Source organism: Montipora foliosa, chromosome 5 (assembly GCF_036669935.1).
Source record: "Montipora foliosa isolate CH-2021 chromosome 5, ASM3666993v2, whole genome shotgun sequence".
In the NCBI taxonomy this organism is placed as follows: domain Eukaryota; kingdom Metazoa; phylum Cnidaria; class Anthozoa; order Scleractinia; family Acroporidae; genus Montipora; species Montipora foliosa.
Window position 1 is genome coordinate 46,334,925 of NC_090873.1, and position 20,000 is coordinate 46,354,924.

Sequence of the window (20,000 nt, forward strand, 5' to 3'; positions counted from 1 at the left end):
ATCAGCAAGTTCATACAATTTTTAATTTATTATATATTTAACAAAATTGTTCCATCGTTGTGTTTCCATAGAAACTTTCGTATTGCACACTATAACCTATTTATGTATTTGGTATCAACCAATCTGAAACACGATATCCTGTTAAGTATACAATAAGTTCTCTTGCAACTCCAAAGACTCCATCACTAGTTAAAACTAGTTTTCCAGACTTCTCACCATACAGTATTGATGAACTGAAAATCCAGTTTCTAAATCCACAAAGAATTTTCCAAACGCTTCTTCATTTGGTTCCTGTCTACAGAGCCTACAAATATTCCTTCCTTAAAAACAAAACAAAAGCAATGTTTTTTTGAAGATCATTCATTATTTCACCGACAAAGAGAGAAACAATGTTCTCCAATACAAATCCTTATACTTGTCACGTACAAAGCATTCACTTCACAGGCACCCTAAGGTCAGTGTGAGGTAGAAAGCCAACAAAATATAAGGATTTGTTGGGGAATCCCAAAAAAAAGACCTGAGAAGATAATTTTACAAAAAGTTCTCAATTAAAAAGCCTAACAGTTATGGTAAAATACCAACACTGAACACTGAATTCTCAGGAGCCCACCAAATTGAGTCAAACATTCCTGGTTAAAATGTTCCCACAGCTACAAATCCACTGTATAATTCAGGGGCAAAGGTTTTTCCTTCCCTTCAATCCCCTAGTCACACAATTGAAGCCCTGCCAGAATGCCAGGTGGCTGTTAGTGAACCAAACGAATCGATAAAATGATTGAAAAGATCCTCTTTCACTTTGAACACCACATGGCTCGGTAAGGAGTCTTTTTATGTTTTTGTTTGTCGTTCCTGACAACGGATTGAAATGAAAGAAAAACCTTTGTCCTTGAATTCTATGGTGGATTTAATGCGTGGGAAGATATTAACCAGGAATATTTTACTTAATTTGGTGGGTTCCTGAGAATTCAGTGTTCAGCCTTGGTATTTTACTATAACCGTTGACAACCGAGGAACTGATAATGGCTCAACTTGCGTTGAATCTGGAAGAAAACCACACAGGAAGGAAGTGACCCACAGTGGCAATAAGGTTAGGCTTTTTAATTGAGAATTTTGTCGTAAAATTATCTTCTCAGGTCCTTATTGGGATTCCCATAATGAGCTTGGGGTACCTGTGTTCACTGGAGCGATCTGTCACATGTATAAATGGAGAAATTGGTAGGTCTACAAGTTATTTTTACAATGCTTGAACGAGTAGCACGCACTTTCGATGGGATGTGTTTTTCACACTTGTTAACAGAATTTTAAGCGTTTTATAACAATAGGGCCGTTTATACGAGAGAAAATAAGCCGCGGCTTACTCTGGCAGCGGCGTACATAATACGCGAAAGGAACTATTTATACGAGTATAAACTCCAAGGCCAGGATAAGCCGCGGCTTGAGAAAGCCGTGAACGTAGATTTTGTACCATTTATACGGGGTGTTCGCGTCTTGTGTAAGCCGCGGTCAGAGTAAGCCGGGGCTCATTTTCTTTCGTATAAACGACCCTAATGCATACGTTGTGTGTTACAATAAGCAATTGACCTGTCAATCATATTGTTGTTAGCTTCTCATAAATTAGTTTGATCGCACATATCATGTGTGAGTTGTTCCTTGTGCTTACAGTAAAGTTGTTGCTTCCAAGACCTTTCTGCATATTTAAACATGGTGTCAGCAACGTGTAGCCGTGACTTTCCGGTTTGATTCCGAAGGTAAGCTAAGTTAATTAAATCACGGCGACAAGATTTCAAAAACGTTTTTAACCCTGACCTGAGCAAATTAATTCTTCTTTCACAGCATCGTGTTTTTCCAATCTTTTGCCCTTTCGTCGTCCCATTTATATATAAGACTGTACTAGATAAAATTAAGAACTTTGAAATCACTTCGAGGCTTCGTACAGCAATTCAAAGGCAACGGAATCGTTCTCTCCAGTCCTTCACTGCTAAAAGCTATGATCGCTAAGTCACGTGAGATGACGTAAGATAGTGTGCGGTACTGTTCCCAGTCTTCGCGCGGAAGAATGGTCTATCTGATCCCAAGGGACATTAGTAAATAGTGAACTGACATCAAAGGAACACACGACCAAGATGAAACAGTTGATCTCCGATGAGACAAAATTCAAAAAACTGACAGAAAACCCGACAAAGTCCAGAGAACAAAGTTTAATTTGTTACCTTCGACAACTAAAAAGAGATCACATGATTGACGACTACACCTTTTAAAAGGTCCTACCCAATGGTTCCACACATGGAGTTCTTTATGGTCTACCAAAGGTTCACAAAACTGGGTGTACCTTTCGTCCAATTGTTTCTTCCACGAACACCTACAACTACAATCTTGTAAGCGTCCTCCAACCTATCTCCACAAACTGTTTTTCAATTAAAGACTCCTTCAGTTTTGAGGAATGGGCCAAACAGTACACTCACGGCGAATTCATCTGTTCCCAAGGGTACTGTCGTCCCAGCTGGGAAATTCCTGAAATTCACCCCGGTAAAACGGGCTGGAATCGTCCATATAAACACTTCAGCCAGTTGAAAGGGCTAGTCCGCCTAATTAAGGACGGTGCCTACTATTGTTATTGCGCATACATTTTGCGCATCTCGAAATACTCCAATTTCCTATGGGTGGTGCTTATTAATACTGGGATATTTTTGCACGTCTCAAAACTATGTGGAGAAAGTAGAACTTAGCAAGTGCTCTTAGAATCCAAAAAGAAAATTGGGGGTAACCACGCATTTTTCAGAGATAATTAAGCTTCAATTTGGAAAAGAACGCCATATATTGCTTTGTATTTTAAAGCTTTTTACAAATATTGTTGATTAATGAGTGGTTATCCCTAGCGTGACTTTGACGATGCAAGGCACTTACGGAGAGTATTTCTACGGAATTCTCTCGGACTTTTTATTACCTTATAGGAAACCTACAGTTGTCAATCTGCTATGTTACGGCTAGGATTGGAAGGAATCTTTTGACCGTGGAGAAGCTGTTGCCGTTGGCAGGGCCTATTTACCTAATTCAAAGGTATTTTTGCGCGGTTTACTGAATATGCGGGAAAAGCAGATCTTAGCAAGTGTTATCGAAATCCAAAAAGAAAATTGGGGGTAACTGGTGAGTTCTAAATTAAGGTTCATTTTAGCTCTAGCAAGTACGGAATGACATTTAAAAACAAAAGATGCGAAAATAATCCTGTGATCATGCAAATCCGGCTGCGTTTCAAGGCAACCCACGCGTCAGGACAACTTTTCCGCATCTCGGCAAACCGGGCTGGACCGTTAACATGCCCGGCTTGCAGAAATCTCGGAAGCTCAGACCGGAATCTCGGCAAGCGGGCCAACCCGCTTTCTCATATAAACGAACTGTGGCTTTACAAAAGAAAATAGGCATTACCCGAGATCTCGGCAACTGTATAAACACTAGCACTTCTATTGGTATGGCACTTATCGGAGAGCCAGAATATTTACGCATGCACTGACGGAGAGCGGGCGGCTGTACACAGGCTACAGGTAACTGATTATTAAAGGGCTAGGTCACACAATTTTAGGCAATTTCAGCACTGATCGAATGGTCACAGAATTAACTAAAATATCAAAATAACTGTTCAAAACTATAGAAGATCTCTAACAAAACGCAGGGAAGCCAAGAAGGGACATGAATGGACAAAATTGGAGAGGATTGAAATGGATTGAATTAGGGTAAATTTGAAAAACGTCGGCCCACCGTTTTTCAAAATTACATGTCTCTATTAAAATGACATTTACAAAGCTGGAAAGTCATTCTCAGTTGTTATGTGGCGGGTGATTTTGAAAATGAAAGACTCTTGCTCTGCCAATTTGACGTTTAGAGCTCATAATTAACAAAATTAAACAAAATTGCCTAAAATAGCGTGACCTTGCCCCTTTAAGCTCTTCATTAAGGGCAACGTGGTCTACATCTGGCCCCAGTTGTTCAAAAGGTGGATAACGCTATCCGCCCGATAAATCGCTGTTCACCAGATAAATCACTACCCAATGGATATCGCAATTGGTTTTGCTATTGTTTATCCACTGGATGGTGACTTGTCCGGCGGATAGTGGCATCCATCGTTTGAACAACAGCTTGCCCATACGGAGACAGCCCTGCAGCTCATTATATCCTGCTTTGCAAAGGCTGTTGAGCACTTCGGACTCGAGGTCAGCCTGAAGAATTCTGAAGTTGTCCACCAGCCAGCACCACGGGAAGTAAACCACCTGCCTCACATCAGTTCAGCCACCTGGGGTGCACCATCTCATGAGATGGACAAGGAGATCGACAACAGACTGGCAAAGGCAAACAGCGCTTTCGGCAGACCGTACAAAACGGGTCTGGAACAGCAAGCACTTGAAGAAGAAAGGCACCAAGTTTAGTGTGTACAGAGCCGTCGTTCTGGCCACCCTCTTGTACAACTCCGAGTCGTGGGTCACATATCGTCACCACCTGCGACTCCTTGGACGCTTCCATCAGCGCTGCCTCCGCACCATCCTCAACATCCACTGAAGTGACTTCAATCGAACAAGAGGGGATAACCACCATTGAGGCCATGCTGTTGAAGACAACAGCTGTCCACTGGTCACTGAGACAGAGAAGTACTAAAGAAGAGATACCAAGACTCTCTAAAGAAACCAGTTATCTAGTAGCTCAATAGACCTTTTTGCAGATGCGGCGGCCATTTTGATTTCTATTGTTTCAAATAACTATTATGGGATGCCCAGGGGGCAAATACATATTAATTTGCCCCCTGAGCATCCCATAATGTCTTTCAAAACAATAGAAATCAAAATGGCCGCCGTATCTGCAAAATGGTCTATGGGTAGAGCATCCGTCTGGTGTTTCGGAGGTCGAAGGTTCGAATCCTACCTAGTACTCAGACCTTTCTCCATCGCCAAGGAGCTTATTTTTTTGTCTATCCATGTTACCAGGATGTCACGAACGAATACAAGGAAGGTTACGTTTTTACAAACGTTGGCCGTGTAGCACTTATATTTGAACAGAATTAACTGATTAGAGTGTAATGTGAAGTGCTAAGTATCTACCCCATATGAACCATGTGAGCGTTAGCCCTACTGATGGAAATGGGCCCACACAAGGACAGAAGAAAAACTCTGACCAAGGTGGGAATTGAACCCACGACCTTCGGGTTAGATCACCGCTGCTCTACCGACTAAGCTACAAGGTCAGAAGGGAGCAGGCCGTGGGAACTGACGAAGTTAAAGTCACGGCATTGAACATGTACAAGTACAAGGAAGATTGCGTTTTTGCAAACATTGGCCGTGTAGCACTTATATTTGAACAGACTTAACTGATTAGAGTGTAATGTGAAGTGCTAAGTATCTACCACGGCCTGCTCCCGTATGACCTTGTAGCTCAATCGGCAGAGTAGCGGTTATCTAACCCGAAGGTCGTTGGTTCAATTCCCACCCTGGTCAGAGTTTTTCTCTGTCCTTGTGTGGGCCCATTTCCGTCAGTAGGGCTAACGCTCACATGGTTCATATGGGGTAGATACTCAGCACTTCACATTACCCTCTAATCAGTTAAGTCTGTCACGAACTAAGCTCGTCCATCTTCTAGATAAACAATCAAGGACCGACAATTGCTAAATTCGCTCTGACGATGGGGCTTTCGCTCGACACGTCAGTAATTATTTCACCTTTATTGCTAAGTCAAAGACTTCCAAAAACAAATTCAACCATCATACTCCAGGAATGGAGAACCAGTGTCACAAACTATCGCTTGTAGGTTATCCAGTCAGCCTGCGAAAAAGGCCTCCGAAGTAGAAGTCGGTGTTCATGCGAGGAGACTCGAGCTCGCCTCGAGCGTTTTCCTCCTCTCACTAAATGATGCAATCATGCTTTCTTGAGGGCCTCACACGCAGGGATTTTATAGCAGCTTACCATCGGAAATGAAATTTTTGAAACTTTTTGACAGTTTTGTGTCTGGCTTCCACATGACCCTTGGCATTAACTCAAGTTTCAGTCCAACATCGATGATTAGTTATCTTAACTAAGTCAGGAAACCTAAAGGAGCAAATAGAAAAAAACAGTAATAAGCATTTGAAGGCTTCCGTGTGAATATCTTAAGCAAAATCAGTAACTGGGGAAACAGTAAACTTACCCTGTGCAAATTTAAGTAATGAGTTGAATTTCTTTTAAGTACCGTGAAGGTCTCCTCCGCTAATGCTGATTCAACTCAACTTGGAATTTTTTAGGAAATAAAATTTTACCAGAAGCGCACTTTTGTCCAAAAGATATTTTAAAGTTTAAGGGAGCAAGAAAATAGTCTGACCCTTGTGATCTAATTATTGAGAAAGGTTGATTCATTCTAGAGTCAATATAACTTAGAACGGAATAAACTTACCAACCATCTCTTTGACAACAAAAGTGGTACTATGATGAAAATGTAACTTCATTTTTTTTTCTTCAGATTTTGAAAGTGTGTTTGCTTAACACCTGCCTGGCAAAATTTTGAGCTTTAAGTTTTTATCCAAAGGCTGTTTACTTTTAGTGTAAGTTTTGGACTACACACGTCCGCTATTACTCAAGTTCAAAACTGACCGCCTGGACCTCATAGGGTTGGATCGAGGGAAATGTGACGTCATTCACACAATAGCTTAAAATTTCATCGTGTAAACGCAGTTTATTATGTATGCATTGAGTCGCGTACAAACGCATTGTATTCGTAAACTAGTGGGTCCGCTTTGACTTCATTTTCTCCTCGATCCATCTCTCTCAAGATTTTGAAGTTAGTAATGGAGGAGAATTAAATAGGGAAATTCCAGTTAAAATAAACAGGTGTCTCTTTCAAATTGAGGCTTAAAACGTGGTGTCTTGGTATTTGGTTAACATAGTTTCGAAATCCAAATAAAAAAGACATTTGATGTTTTGATCATAGTACCACTTTAATTAAGTGGAATTGAGAATGGCCCTTTCCTGATGAGTGTATGACGTTTTTCTTTCCAAAACGTTGTTCTAATAAATGACACTTTAATCTTCTCGTATTCTTTTTTTTCAGCTCTCGTTTATATTCAATGTTTGGAGGTTTATTACAAATGAGCAGTCAATCGTTTCACGCTTGGGTAAACCTGCGCAGCCATCGAAGCGCAAATGCAAATCCCGAGGTGCAACCGGCGGCGTTAAGTATTGAAACGACTGCGAGCAAGTCACAATTGTTTTTTCTTCTACTTCTAATTAGCAGAAAACTTGGCGCGAGATTTGTAAGCCAATCTTTAATCTAGTAGGCAATGAAAAACGATACCAATACCAAGAGTTCATTACCCAAGAGTAAGAATCTGCTAGCAGGTTTGTCCCCATCAGCGTGAGAAAAGTGTCTCTTTTTAAACCAAGTTTTGCTGAAAAATAACCAGTAGACCAAATGCTGTGCCGAATTCATATCTCCCGGGGTAAAGATTGTTTGTGTATTGTATTTGCATTATAACGTAGCATTCACATTTCCCAAATGATATGGAAATACCTGGAACAAAACGTTTTATTCCCAAAGGGTTTGAAAAGAGTTAGCCGATTTCGTATAATGTTTACTTGGTTCAAAAATAGATACTTTTCTGGCGCTGACGGGGACAAGGCCAATTTGGGTAAATCTTACTCTTGGGTGATGCACTCTTGCCAATTCTTAATACGTTAAGCTTGCATGGTTTTCACTAGCGACGCAAGTGGAAGCATAAGTAGTTTATGCTGGTAAAAACGAATGTCAACACAAGCGTCAAAATCACCACAGCATCCGCCATTTTGTTCAAATGCTCAGACGCGGGGGATTTGGAACGAGTGCTGCAATAGACCTTATTCACGATGGCCGCCATGTTGGATTTACTATTATCATGCAAGTTAGCTTCACACTTGCGAGGGGGCAAACAACACAAGTTCGAGAGGTTATAACGAACATCTTAGCCACACAGATGATTTGTTTTACGTTAATTGAATGTTTATCCCCTAAGTAGTAAAATAGAATGATTACACAAGTTACTTCGATGTTTTTTAGAGAAAAATGAGCAGATAACGAAGTACTAAGTCAAAATGTCAAAGGCAATCAAAAGATATAAAATTATTATAAAAGGTACTTGATTCTAAATTCTAAAATGTACTTTTAGCAATGTTATTTCAATATTTCGACGAGCCGATTTTCCGCAATTTGCCTTTTTTCGAATGTTTGCCGCCCAGCATAACACATGGCTAATTTGCATGACAATTTGAAAACCAATATGGCGGCTATCGTGAATAAGGTCTATTAGCCAGACGCAATAAAGTTCCTTCTGCTTATGTAGTGTTTCGTTTTCACACGACGCAAAGCGAACGCAAGCATGAAGCGCAAGCAAAAGGAAAAGGATCCTTGTGCTTGTACTTGCGTCAACCCCCGTTTTTACGGTGAAATAATCACTCCTTTGCTTTCGCTTGTCCTTGCGCTTGGCTTGCGTCGGCGCTAGTGAAATCCAGGCTTTAGAAAAGAAAGCGACTGCATACATGGCATGCGATCTCGTTCTCCGAAGTCAAATGTAAATCTCAATGCGTTCCCTTTTCCCCGTCACATGCACCTCTGTCTGTTTTTTCTCAATTGATTCGTCGCCACAGTGTTCACGCTCCTTCTGTTGTTTATCCTCTTTCTCTTTCGATTTTTCCCCAGGATCACTCTTCTTTTGGTACATTTCTTCAAAATGCGAAAGAAGAACTGGCGTCGGAAAGCAAAATAGCACCACAATTCCCGAGATTGCACAGATAGCTCCGATAAATTTACCCAATGCACCCTTCGGCACTTTGTCCCCATAACCAACTGCGGTCATAGTAACGATTGCCCACCAAAAGGCATCAGGGATACTGTCAAAATCATTGTTCTGGATGTCGTTTTCTATGTAATATATGACGCTCGAAAACAGAACCACATTGATAATTAAAACAGCCAGTAATGATGGCAGGTCTTTCCCACTTATTGAAAGCGTCTTAGCAAGCACTTTCAAGCCTTTGCTGTAACGAGAAAGTTTCAAAACCCGTAATACACGCACCAATCGAATTATCCGTAGAACCGGAAATGACATAAACGATGTTCCATCATCTTGAACCAAGACGGTAATATAAAACGGTAAAATCGCTAAAAAATCAACAATACCAAGGGCTGACGTTAGAAACTTGATTCTTCGAGGAGCGCAAATAGCCCTTATAACGTATTCAAAAGTGAACCACACAACGTAAGCTGTCTCTATGCTTTGCCAGTAACTTCCGCGTTCTTTGATGTAGCAGTGAGTTTCCACAGAAACAGCTGGATGTGAGCTGTTGACAAGTAAATTCGATGCGTTGTGAAGCCTAGATTCATTCACAGTCTTTGCATTCAAGCTCCAGCATATCGTTTTTCGACTAAAGGAAGGCAAAGTCTCGATGCAAAACGTAATTGTAGACATAATTATGACAAATAAAGAAAATTTCGCCAACAAATCAGCGTAAATAGATGAATCAGGATATTCGAAAAGCTGCCAGATCTTTCGTCTTATTGGATGTGCTGGCATCTCAACTGGCGGTGCAGCTAATGTTTCCTCTGGTTCGATTTCTTGTTTGTATCTTTTATCAACCTCGTGTAACTGGAAAAACTTGATCTCTTCCAGGAAATCTTCCCGCGGGATGTGCTCCGGACAAGACAATATCCCACACGATTGGTAGAAGAACAGAATAGAATCAAACACCGATTTGTCCCGATCAAAAAAGTATTCTTTACTTAAAGGGTTGTAGTATTCTACTCGTTTACTGGGTGAGCCGAGCAGTGTCTCTGGGTATTGGGCCAGTGTCTGTTCGTATGTCTCGAAAATCAAACCCCTGACATTGATACGAATTCTGATTCCAGCGTCTGCAGCAGTAAACGTGTGCGGGCGTTGATCAAGGCTATCCGCTCTGTAGATATAGCGGTCCGATATGTCGTATCCATCATTAATTCGCGGGGCAGCAACAGCTGATATTGCATGCATAGTACCTTGTTAAGTCACAAGATTTCTGTAAAAAAGTAATAGAGTGGAGAATTCTGAAATTAATCACTTCAAGTCAAAAGTCAAATGTGTCGAAGTTTAACTTCTGTAGGGCTTCCTCATTTTATCATACTATGAACTATGGATAAGAGACTGGTTATAGCCAACCCGGTGCTTGATTATTAGTGAGGACCGTTATTAATGATCACACCCGCAAAGACACTGCACTTGTTCCAGTCGAGCTCATTCATCCCAATCGTGATAGTGTACGCAGAGCAAGAGAAGCATATCTCATAGGCATAACTAACACCCTTGAATCTTACGGTCTAAGTAAGAAATATGAAATGTAATCCACCTTTATATTGCTTTATCGTTACATAATTTCAGTTATCATTACTATTATTATTATTGTACCCTATCGGTTAAGTGCGGTAAAATCCTTATCTTTAGTGTGGTATCATACATATCATATACGTATCCGTTAAGTTCGTTAAAATTCTTATCTTTAGTGTTGTATCATACATCTACATTTGGGGCCTCTGATTTGGAGCTCGCGCTCTGTTGAGGCTACCCTGCCTTTTGGCGAAGCTTATAAATAAATAAAAATAATAAAAATAACAAAATAATACATCACACGCCTTACCCTTATTCAAACTGAAACGTCTTTGTTAACAGTCGTCATTGTTTGTAAAACCCTGATGAAGAAAGGCAGTGCCTTTCGACTGAAATATTGGCTTTTTATCGGAATATTCCTTCAGCAAGTGCACCCAACGAGAATATAGTTCAAAACCACTTAAACATAGCATTTTAAACGTATTTTGGTATTTAAACGGTAGATATAAGCATATTTTTATCCCCTAAAAATATTTCATCCGTTCGGATTTCCGAGGGATCAAAAGTTACCTTTTCGAAAATTTTCAGCCAGAAAAAAGGCTCCCGAAAATTTTAGGTGACCTTTTTACGGTGAAAATCCGTTAAAAATGGGCAGTTTTACCATTTTTTAGATGTTCGAAAATCCTAGGACAGGCAGTCAAGCAAGAAATTTTACAACGAATGTTCCCAAAATTCTAGATCTCAAATCGTCTTCCGATGCCCGTGTTCAATGTTATATCAGCTTTGCTCTTTTTATTTCATTTTATTTATTTATTTAAATAAATAACAAGATAAATAAGAACAATAATAATCATAATAATATTGAAAAGTAAAAAGCGAGCCATTGGAGTTGCCCAAAAGAGCCAACGACCCCATACAAGGTGCAAAACCGTAGATACTATTTACATAAAAATATTATATTAACATAGATACTATGTCCTATATACAATTAAAAACGCAAAACCGTCAGGCGCAGTTTGATAAAAATAGACCCGGCAATTCCATCAACTGACTAAAAATCACCCATCCGGCCCAGATACCCTGCAACACCACGCCTAAATGAGTGCAAATTGTGACTAAAGCGAACTTCACGCGGTAGACAATTCCAGCTATCCACAATTCTGTTGAAATATGAATTTTTAAAACAGGTGGTCCTAGCAAAATTTTTCTTCAGTTTCAAGCAGTGAAGACTCCGAAAGGTATAACTATCTTCTGAACAATTAAAATTTCGATAACTACCAAAATATACATTAAGTTAACGATTTAAAACTTTATATAAGAAAGTAGCATCGGCTATAAGATTAAGCTCCTTTTAAGGCGGCGAAATACGAGATACAAAAACCCTCAACTTGTCACGCAACATTGTTTCGTTGCAAGTTTTGGTCGATGTTTCGCGTTTTTCACCTTGCATGATCCAACTTGAACCGCAACAAAAACATTTGTTGCGGTTTGAAGAAATGCAGCGCGCTGATTGGTTGATTTGCTAGTACACGAGCACATTTGTTGCGCGACAAGTTGTGAGCCTGATGAAAAACGAGCAACAAAGCCAAAATTTGTTGCTCAGAGTAGACCCGCGCTCTACTTTTCGCAACATTTTTCTTCAACCCGCAACAAATGTTTTTGTTACGCGACAAGATGATCATGGAAGGTGAAAAACGGGAAACATCGACCCAAACTTGCAACGAAACGATGTTGACGCGCCAAGTTGAGGGTTTTTGTATCTCGTATTTTGCCGCCTTTAAACGAGTTTCGTAATTACTGTCAGATTTTAAGGTAAACTTTGTGGCTCTCCTCTGCACACGTTCAATTAAGGCCCCTTCCACACGTTTCCGGACATTTTTTCTTTCCGGATACGCCTTCCGTCCACACGAATCCAGCGAATTCGCTTGAATACGCGCTCTCCAGAGCGGATATTTTAGAATCCGATACGAATCCAGAACCGTGTGGACGCCAAATTCGGATACTTCTTAATCCGGATGACGTAACAAGATCGAGCCCAGTGCCTTACCGTGAAATCAATTTTCAAGATGAGACTTCATGGCGCATGCTCTGTTACCTCTGTTTCCTTGAGGAGTCCTGAGTACTAGAGTGGATCCGGATACGTTTCGAATGTGTGTGGACAGGCAAATTCAATGTGAATGTTTTTGAATCCGGAAAGAAAACGTTGCGGATTCAAAAATATCCGGCCGGATACGTGTAGACGGGGCCTAACCAGACAACCGAGCTATACTTCAGCTGAGATCTCACGAAGTGGCAATAAAGAGCCTTTAATTCCGGGGGGGGGGGGGGGGGTATTCTTAATGCTCTTCATACTCTTACGCTTAATGGGGACGTGCGGCCAGCCAGGGTATGTTTTTCGGGATTTTTGTCTTGAACAAGGTATCGAATTTATCATTTTTTGTCTTAAACTGGGTATCGATTCCCCCCACCCCGGGCCTTGAATGTGGGTATGTCAAATAGACTCTTGCATGTACGCGAGATTAAACCCAACATTCTTTTAGCATTGGAAACTATGCAATTGATGTTAAAATTCCAGGAGAGGTTATGATTCACAAGTAAATCAAGGTCCTTTAACTCTGAAACAATTTAATTATCTCACAAGTGAGCCCAGCGAAAGAGTTAGATATTTTTCTTGCTACTCAAACATAAAATTCATATCCGTTTTCGCCACCTTGTAATATCCTCCGCATATCGAGTCGATGAATGAAATAAGATCTTAAGGAGTGAATCCATCGAGTTAGGACAATGTGCGAGCCAGCGAGCCATGACTGCGATTCATGCGAGCCATGGGTGCGAGTCATGCGAGCCAACATGGCGGGCCATGCGACTCAACATGAGTCACACAGTTCTTGAAAGCTAACCATTTTAAATTGGCGCTTAGAATTAATAACTGTTTATCAGCGCTATTTGAAATGAGTGCTTAGACTTAAATGCGAAATTCGCATGGCTCGCATGGTTCGCTGGCTCGCAGATTGTCTAGCCCCGAAGCCATCACTGAAACCAGTGATCAAATTAAAATATATACCGGAATGTACACTTCAGCAAAACCACAAATCGGGGAATTAAAGAGAAAACTTAAATGAAACTCCATGTGTAGCAATTTGTTAAATTAAAATTTAAACAGTAAGTTTTCTTTTGAATGCAATGTTTTAGCGCCTCTAGTATTGTTTAATCGTGTTTTATGTTTATTATGAATGTCAAACCCTGAATTAATTTTGGATTTTAAAATTTCCTTTCTTGGCGGCTTTTGCGTTCTGAGAGAAACTTAAATTCATCATAAATAATAATTGTGAATACGTGCAAACGGAAAGGCAAGAGTTCGTTTTAAAATGGCGAGATAGGGTTTTCTTTTTACAGAACTTCTGGTAGTAGATTGCTCTGAAAAATTGAAGAATGATATGTCAACAGCATGAAATATAAAGCCTGGCGCATTCACGTAGTGATTCAAAGTTAGGAAGAATAGAACAAAGATAAAAGATAGGTAAACTAAACAAAACAAATTCAGGCAATCTATACCTTTCAAGTCTCTTGCTACTTTGGTCGTTACTTTACTATCGCTTCAGTACCCAAGCTCGCCGTTGTCCTTTATGCTTGACACTTGCTTGAAACCCATACAGCGCCCCTGTAGACCAACAAAACTGGTAAGAGAAGAATTAAGACTGCATACTATCATAATGAAGAAAGTATAACGCTACCGACGTCGAAATCTAGTTGGAAATACACAAAAAACTGTTTCAGTCACACAGCGGGAAATTCCTGCCCTTTACCTTTCACCGACAGCTAATATTAATTGTACCATTCACTCTAGTAATGAAATATACAGAGGTTGACCAAGATCTATTTTTTTCCTTCGGAGTTCAGGTTGTTCTACGGAACGTCCCACTGTGACAAATATGACCTAATCTGAATGATGGGAAACCAAGAAAAATTCGCCGCTGTAATAACTGTCTGGACGACCGGAGGAAGGGAGATATACTTACATTTTAATTTTACCGACAGCAAGGTCAAGGAGGTTTAATAGACGCAGTTTTGAGAATGACTCAGTTGTTCGGAGGAAATGAGATGAATAATTTACAACTCAATTTGAAACGCAACAACTTCAGGAGACAAAGGGTCTTATCAACAAGTAAGCATAAAGCAGAAATCGCGCACTGAAAATCTTGCTTACAATCCAGCCTCAATTCACTGTAATTGAGGAAAAAACTAGGCCTGTCAACCGAGGCTTGGATGTAAATTCTGTGTAAAAATTTTTCCTTTTGGAAAAGAAATCAAATCAAAATCATTGTTTAATTTCAACGGAAATTAATTATTTACAAGAACAACAATTCTCTTGCAGAAAACTGAGGCTGATCCAAACGGCGCTGAAATCAGCAACGACTACCCTTAGTCAAATTTATCCGAGTCGTGTTCCCCAGAAACATCAAAATATCAAATAAAGGTTTTCAATACTTTATCACTACTTTCTGGTGTCAGCGACAGACAAGGAGTGAATGTAGTTTGTACTAAAATACGCGAATCCTTAATAGAGATATTTTCTAGTTTGTGAGATTTTGTTGCATATATTTTGCGCTGAAAAAAGTGTTGTTAAAATCTTAAGTTTACATGCAAGTTACATAAACCCCAAAAAGGCTATTTTTAAATTGTTCTAGAAAAGTCAGATATGCGTATTGCATTCGTATTGTCAAACACTCAGGTCGTTAGGGTTAAGGCCAACTGCGGCTTCTAGAGCAATCTGTAAGCAAAGAAGAAAATGATGATGATAATAAACACAAATTGGTGTTGTAGTGGATTCTTGCGTCACGGATTCTAGATTTGAATCCGAAAAAGATATAGCAGAAAGGGATTTTAGGATGGGAGCCTAAAACACGTACAAGCTAGCATATTTTTATTGAGAAACCCAGATGAGTCTGGTAAACTGAGGACGGAAGCCGTTGGTTTGAAACGGAAGTTGTTTCAGTTTGCGCCAATCTTAATTAACAAGAGCAATAAAACTTATCATCAATTGTCTCAGTTTGAACAGAAAGGGAATTTGTACCAATTTTCTCCTGTCAGTTGGTGGAGCCTAGCTATAAACTGCCAACTCAAAGTTGGGTGTGAAACGCCAGAAATGAACAAATTGTATGCGCGCTCACGAACACAGTGAACTAACTTCTATATAGTCACCAGTCTCTCAAATGACGGTTCATCTCTAAGTGGAAGGTAGAAGTAATCTAAGAAACTGGATTTCTAAAACGCAGCCATTCTTTGTTGCTGCCATTTAAAAAAGAAACAAAGTTTAAAATAAATTTCATTGGATGTGACCGTAATTCACACAGCTCGACTGGTTATGAAACTCTAAAAACTTTAAAAGCGATAACAATGACGTCTCACCTCATGTTAAATTGACCGTGATCATGCACAGTGTTTATTAATTAATCGAAACATTTGATTGGCTGTCTTTTAGAAAAAGGGTGTGGTTTGAGCACATGGTCGGGACCAAAACAGCGAACAGAAACATAAAGAAACCTGTCGAGTTTCATAACCATCTCCAAATATCATGTGACTAAAACTTACAGATTCATAATCAGTTTGAATGTGAAATTAAATCGTTTGTCTTATAACAACAACCAATAAAACGTTTGATTGTAATTTGAAACCTTTTAAAACATCTCTAATTAATTGTATGGCAAGGAACTAAACGTAAGTAACAATGATAATAATATTGTAAGTTAAGGGAGAACATTATTTGTCCATGTTTAATATTTGAATTCTTTCACTTAAATCTATTATTTATGCTCTTTTAATGAGATTTATACAGAATATAATCGCAATCGATGTAATATCAAATTGTGCGACAAAAAGGTTAGAAAGGGAAATAGAATCTTTGTGAGAAAAAAAGGCTGTTTGATCTCCTTTTCATTTTAAGACAAAAGAAAAAAAACCTGTGCTCTGGTTGTGGGATATGGGACGCCGGGAAAGACTGAGTTTGAAATAATATTGTGTCTATCCGATGCCCTATTCTAATTCCCTGGTTGATGGTATGTGATTGCAAAATAAACTTGGTGTCCTCTATTTTAACTACTATTTGTTGGTTTAACATTTTTTTCGAAACCTTGAATATTGTGCGAGCAGGTCCTTGAAATCAAACCATAGACTGATGTATCAACAGGAAGGTCTGATCCGTCAATAGGGGGAACATGCGAGGATTTGCCCCTGGGAGTTTTTGGTCAATTTAAATTTTTAGCGGGAGTCAAACATAAATTGCACTGAATCGAAAATAAATAAAAATATGTCAGGTCACAGGTGAAAATGCTGGAAAAGAAATGCTATCTTAAGAGTGGTGCTCTAAATCAACTAACAGGTTTTACTGAGCAAAAGCTTTGCAAAAATTTGACTTCGAAATGTTGAGATTTAATTTTTCATGGCACCATGTTATGTCGCAAATTCATTTATAAATAAAAGCGCTTCTTCCTTACATGTAAAAAAAAAAGAAACACAAGTATAGCAATGAATGCTTATGTTGCAGATTAACGTTGCTTCAATTTTCCATCAATTCTTCAATAGCTTTTTGTTTAGTGTCACAGGTTGGAACTTCTCACCCCTGCCAGCGGAATTGTGGCTGGTAAACATGTTTAACCGAGCAAATTCTACATTTTAAACAACGTGCTAGGTCGTCATTCATATAGCTTCTTGAGCAAAAATTCCTGTTCTTCATTGCTACAATAATAGTGAATATATGAACAATAGCAAAAGTAGGCTACTCACAACGGACTCTCTTACCTTCCGGGAATGTCAAATAAGCTCCAACAAAAAGGCCTTCGAATGAAACGTTCCACAGCCTCTTGTTTTGCCTTGAAATAAGGAAGAATGTTTTATTAATGTTCCCACCAGCAACGACTAAGTAAAAGGATATTTCGTCGCTTGTGATTGGATGAGGTCATACGTCCCGCAAACGATATTCACTAAGCGAAAAAATAAGATAATTGTCACCTAGTGAGTCTCCATTGTCCATCAACGCTTCAAGTCGGTTCGCCGACCAGACGTATCGAAAATATTGAATGCTTTTCTTTTAACTTATCTCCCCATCTGAAATAACATGAAAATTCATTGAAAAAAAGTGTCAAAATTTCGCTCGGCCGGGCATCTTCTCTTTTGTAAAAAAAAAAACAGTTGTAAAGTTTCGAGAGGTCCAAGGTGGAAAAACATTGTTAAGCTTGTTTAAGAAACACAGGCTTAAAGACGTGTTCAACAAATTTCACTTAATGACCTCAAAAACGCGCGTGCTTAAGCTCCGTATTACGGAGCTTAAGGAGGCTCGAAAGGGTTTTCAGCTGAGCGCGCGCGCGCAAGCCACACACGCAATTCTAAAAGCTGCTCGCGTCAGCTCACGATTCAAAGTGGATCACCAGAAATAAACAAATACCGCTAGTTTCGCTCACCTTTCTTCTAATTCCTATACATATGGAATATATATAGACATCTCCTATTCACGAAAACAACGAAAACTGTACACAAACGGTTTCATGGTCGCTTAAATCTGTTTGTGTTGGCCTGTATCTTCACTCGCGCGTGCATTCGAATGAGCGGGTGACGCATGCGTAAATGCCGATCTTGTAACCCCCTCATTTTTCCTGATTTTGCAACTTTACTCGCTTATATCTCTGCTTCCGGACGGTGAATTTTTTTCATTTTTTGCATGTTAGCTTAGATTAATTTAAAACGTTTGTCTTTCAAATTTAAAAAAATTCTGTAGGTGAAAAAAGAAATTAGCGACACATTTCAAAAAAACTGATTTTTCTGAAAAACTGACCTACAGATTTTGTTGAATTTTAAACATTTTAGAGATTATTTCTAACATTATCTGGTAACGCTGAATGGGAAGATTTCACCGTCCCGTTTTTTCAAAAAAGACAACATATGTTGATTTTAAGGCTCAAGGAAATGCCTTATATCGTTGCCATGGTAACGATATTTTAGAGGAAAATGTGATGTGAGAAATCTATGATGGGAACTTAATACCCTGGCCAAATTTTGTCTTGATATGATTACCCTAACTGTATCTAAAAACAAACTATGTTTATTTGTTTGAAAAAAGGAGAAACTATTTCGAGCCTCCTTAAGCACGCGCGTTTTTGAGACGCGGACGGCAACCGGAAGTGAGCTGTTTTCCTTTTAACTTCTCTTCACACAACCACATTTACATTATCAAGTATCTTTACTCTATTAGAGATGATTAGTATAAAGATCTGGGAGACACTACTGTCCTGGCGCGCGAAATGTTCTCTTCCGGTTGCCGTGCGCGTCTCAAAAACGCGCGTGCTTAAGCTCCTTGTGTGGTTACGCGTAAGCTTTACTTATTTCAGTTCTGATGTCTGAATTTTGTTACATATAGAAAGCTCTCATTTGTAAAACCTTAACTGGATCATTGAGGAGAAATTTGAAGTTTTAAGAATGATGTTTTGAACTGCTAGGTTTTATGAGAGTGAAATTCACTCGTTCTTTTCCCTCGCGAAGTTTGTAGAGCCATATCTCGATCTATCACTTGGGCACGGCATAGACCTAATCGGCTAACTCAAAGTTGTACACAATTCAAATCCTTTGGGAATAAAACGTTTTGTTTTCAGGTATTTCCATATCATTTAAATATGAATGCTACATTATCATTCAAATACAATACACAAAGAATCTTAATCCCGGGAGATTTGAACTGGGTACAACTTTGACTTAGCCTGAATTGGGCCTATACACCTTATTCCAAAATGGCCGTCATTTAAATGTTCTTTTGTTTTTATTTAAATAATCTCTTGATGCCTCGTTCTTAAGCTTAAAATTCAAAAGAATATTTTATCTTGGACGAGGCAACAAGGGCCAATTTGTATCCGCATAAATCAGCGGCCATTTTGGAATAAGGTGTATTTACTCGTGTTCTTTACAAAGGACTCCGTGAGAATTCCTTGAATTCATCGTCGGCAAAGTCGTTGACTGAAAGGAAAGATAATGAATTTTCGGAAGTTTAAAGCTGGGAGGAAAGAACTGACTGAAGAAATAAATGGGTTAAGTTCCTCTCTGTTTGTTGACGTAGCACCAACGCGGTCATCGACGTGACCGTTTCAGTGTAGAGATCAGTTTTTGGTCCAGTGTACTGGGAGAGAAAAAATGGTTTCGATGTAACTTACGAATTCATCATTTTGGTTAACATTGCAACACCGTCAATTTGTTTGTAGTAGTTGCCTCTCGCAAAGAAGGCCGCGCACCAACCAACTGTGCAATCCTTACTAAAGCACTTGCTTTAGCTTTCTTATTTAATCCGTATCTAATGAGGTAACGAGATAGTGAGATAAAGATACAACTATATTGATCAAGATTGGACTTCGTGTTATTTAACAACAAAGCCATAAAAATACAACTCATCTCCATACACTCGTTCTCGGGCTTTCCTCGGACGTCACAATTTTCCTCTGCATCTTAAGAACGGAGAGGTTTTAAATATCAAACTCCACAATCATTTTTGCATCATTGCCGACGAAAAGATTCTGCAGAGACCCCTGGGTAAAAATTGGCAGCCTGTTGGGGATCACGACTGGACGCGCGACCTGAGAGGTCCACGCAATCATAACATGAGTTCGATTTAAGCAAACGTGACCTG

General features: G+C 39.4%; 2 protein-coding genes across 5 annotated transcripts in view; both read right to left on the reverse strand.

The window, feature by feature from the left end:
• LOC138004446 (uncharacterized) overlaps positions 1-1,971 on the reverse strand; it is a 14,851-nt gene extending 12,880 nt beyond the window's left edge. Inside the window, exons 1-2 of the mRNA XM_068850959.1 lie at positions 1,807-1,971; positions 217-320 (exon numbers count right to left, since the gene is read on the reverse strand). Coding sequence (XP_068707060.1) covers positions 217-320; positions 1,807-1,873 — 171 coding nt within the window. The 5' untranslated portion in view covers positions 1,874-1,971. The remainder of the gene's footprint in view (positions 1-216; positions 321-1,806) is intronic.
• Positions 1,972-5,734: 3,763 nt separating this feature from the next.
• On the reverse strand, positions 5,735-17,194 carry LOC138003237 (potassium voltage-gated channel subfamily A member 2-like). 4 transcript variants are annotated; one of them, XM_068849195.1, is made up of 4 exons: positions 17,135-17,194; positions 13,892-13,997; positions 8,520-10,031; positions 5,735-6,065 (listed from the first exon to the last, which is right to left on the reverse strand). In XM_068849195.1, exon 3 carries the CDS (start codon positions 10,004-10,006, stop codon positions 8,546-8,548), a length of 1,461 nt encoding a protein of 486 aa, XP_068705296.1. In that variant the 5' UTR covers positions 10,007-10,031; positions 13,892-13,997; positions 17,135-17,194; the 3' UTR covers positions 5,735-6,065; positions 8,520-8,545. The 4 variants fall into 4 exon arrangements, 3 of the variants coding, with proteins under 3 accessions (XP_068705296.1, XP_068705294.1, XP_068705295.1); XR_011123451.1 differs by lacking the exon at positions 5,735-6,065 and adding an exon at positions 7,048-7,840 and having other exon boundaries at positions 8,297-10,031; XM_068849193.1 differs by lacking the exon at positions 5,735-6,065 and having other exon boundaries at positions 7,048-10,031.
• Between the last annotated feature and the right edge of the window lie 2,806 nt (positions 17,195-20,000).

What these genes read in the sequence shown, in the direction of transcription:
- LOC138003237 (XM_068849195.1), bottom strand. Translation starts at nt 10,006, where the DNA reads ATGCATGCAATATCAGCTGTTGCTGCCCCGCGAATTAATGATGGATAC.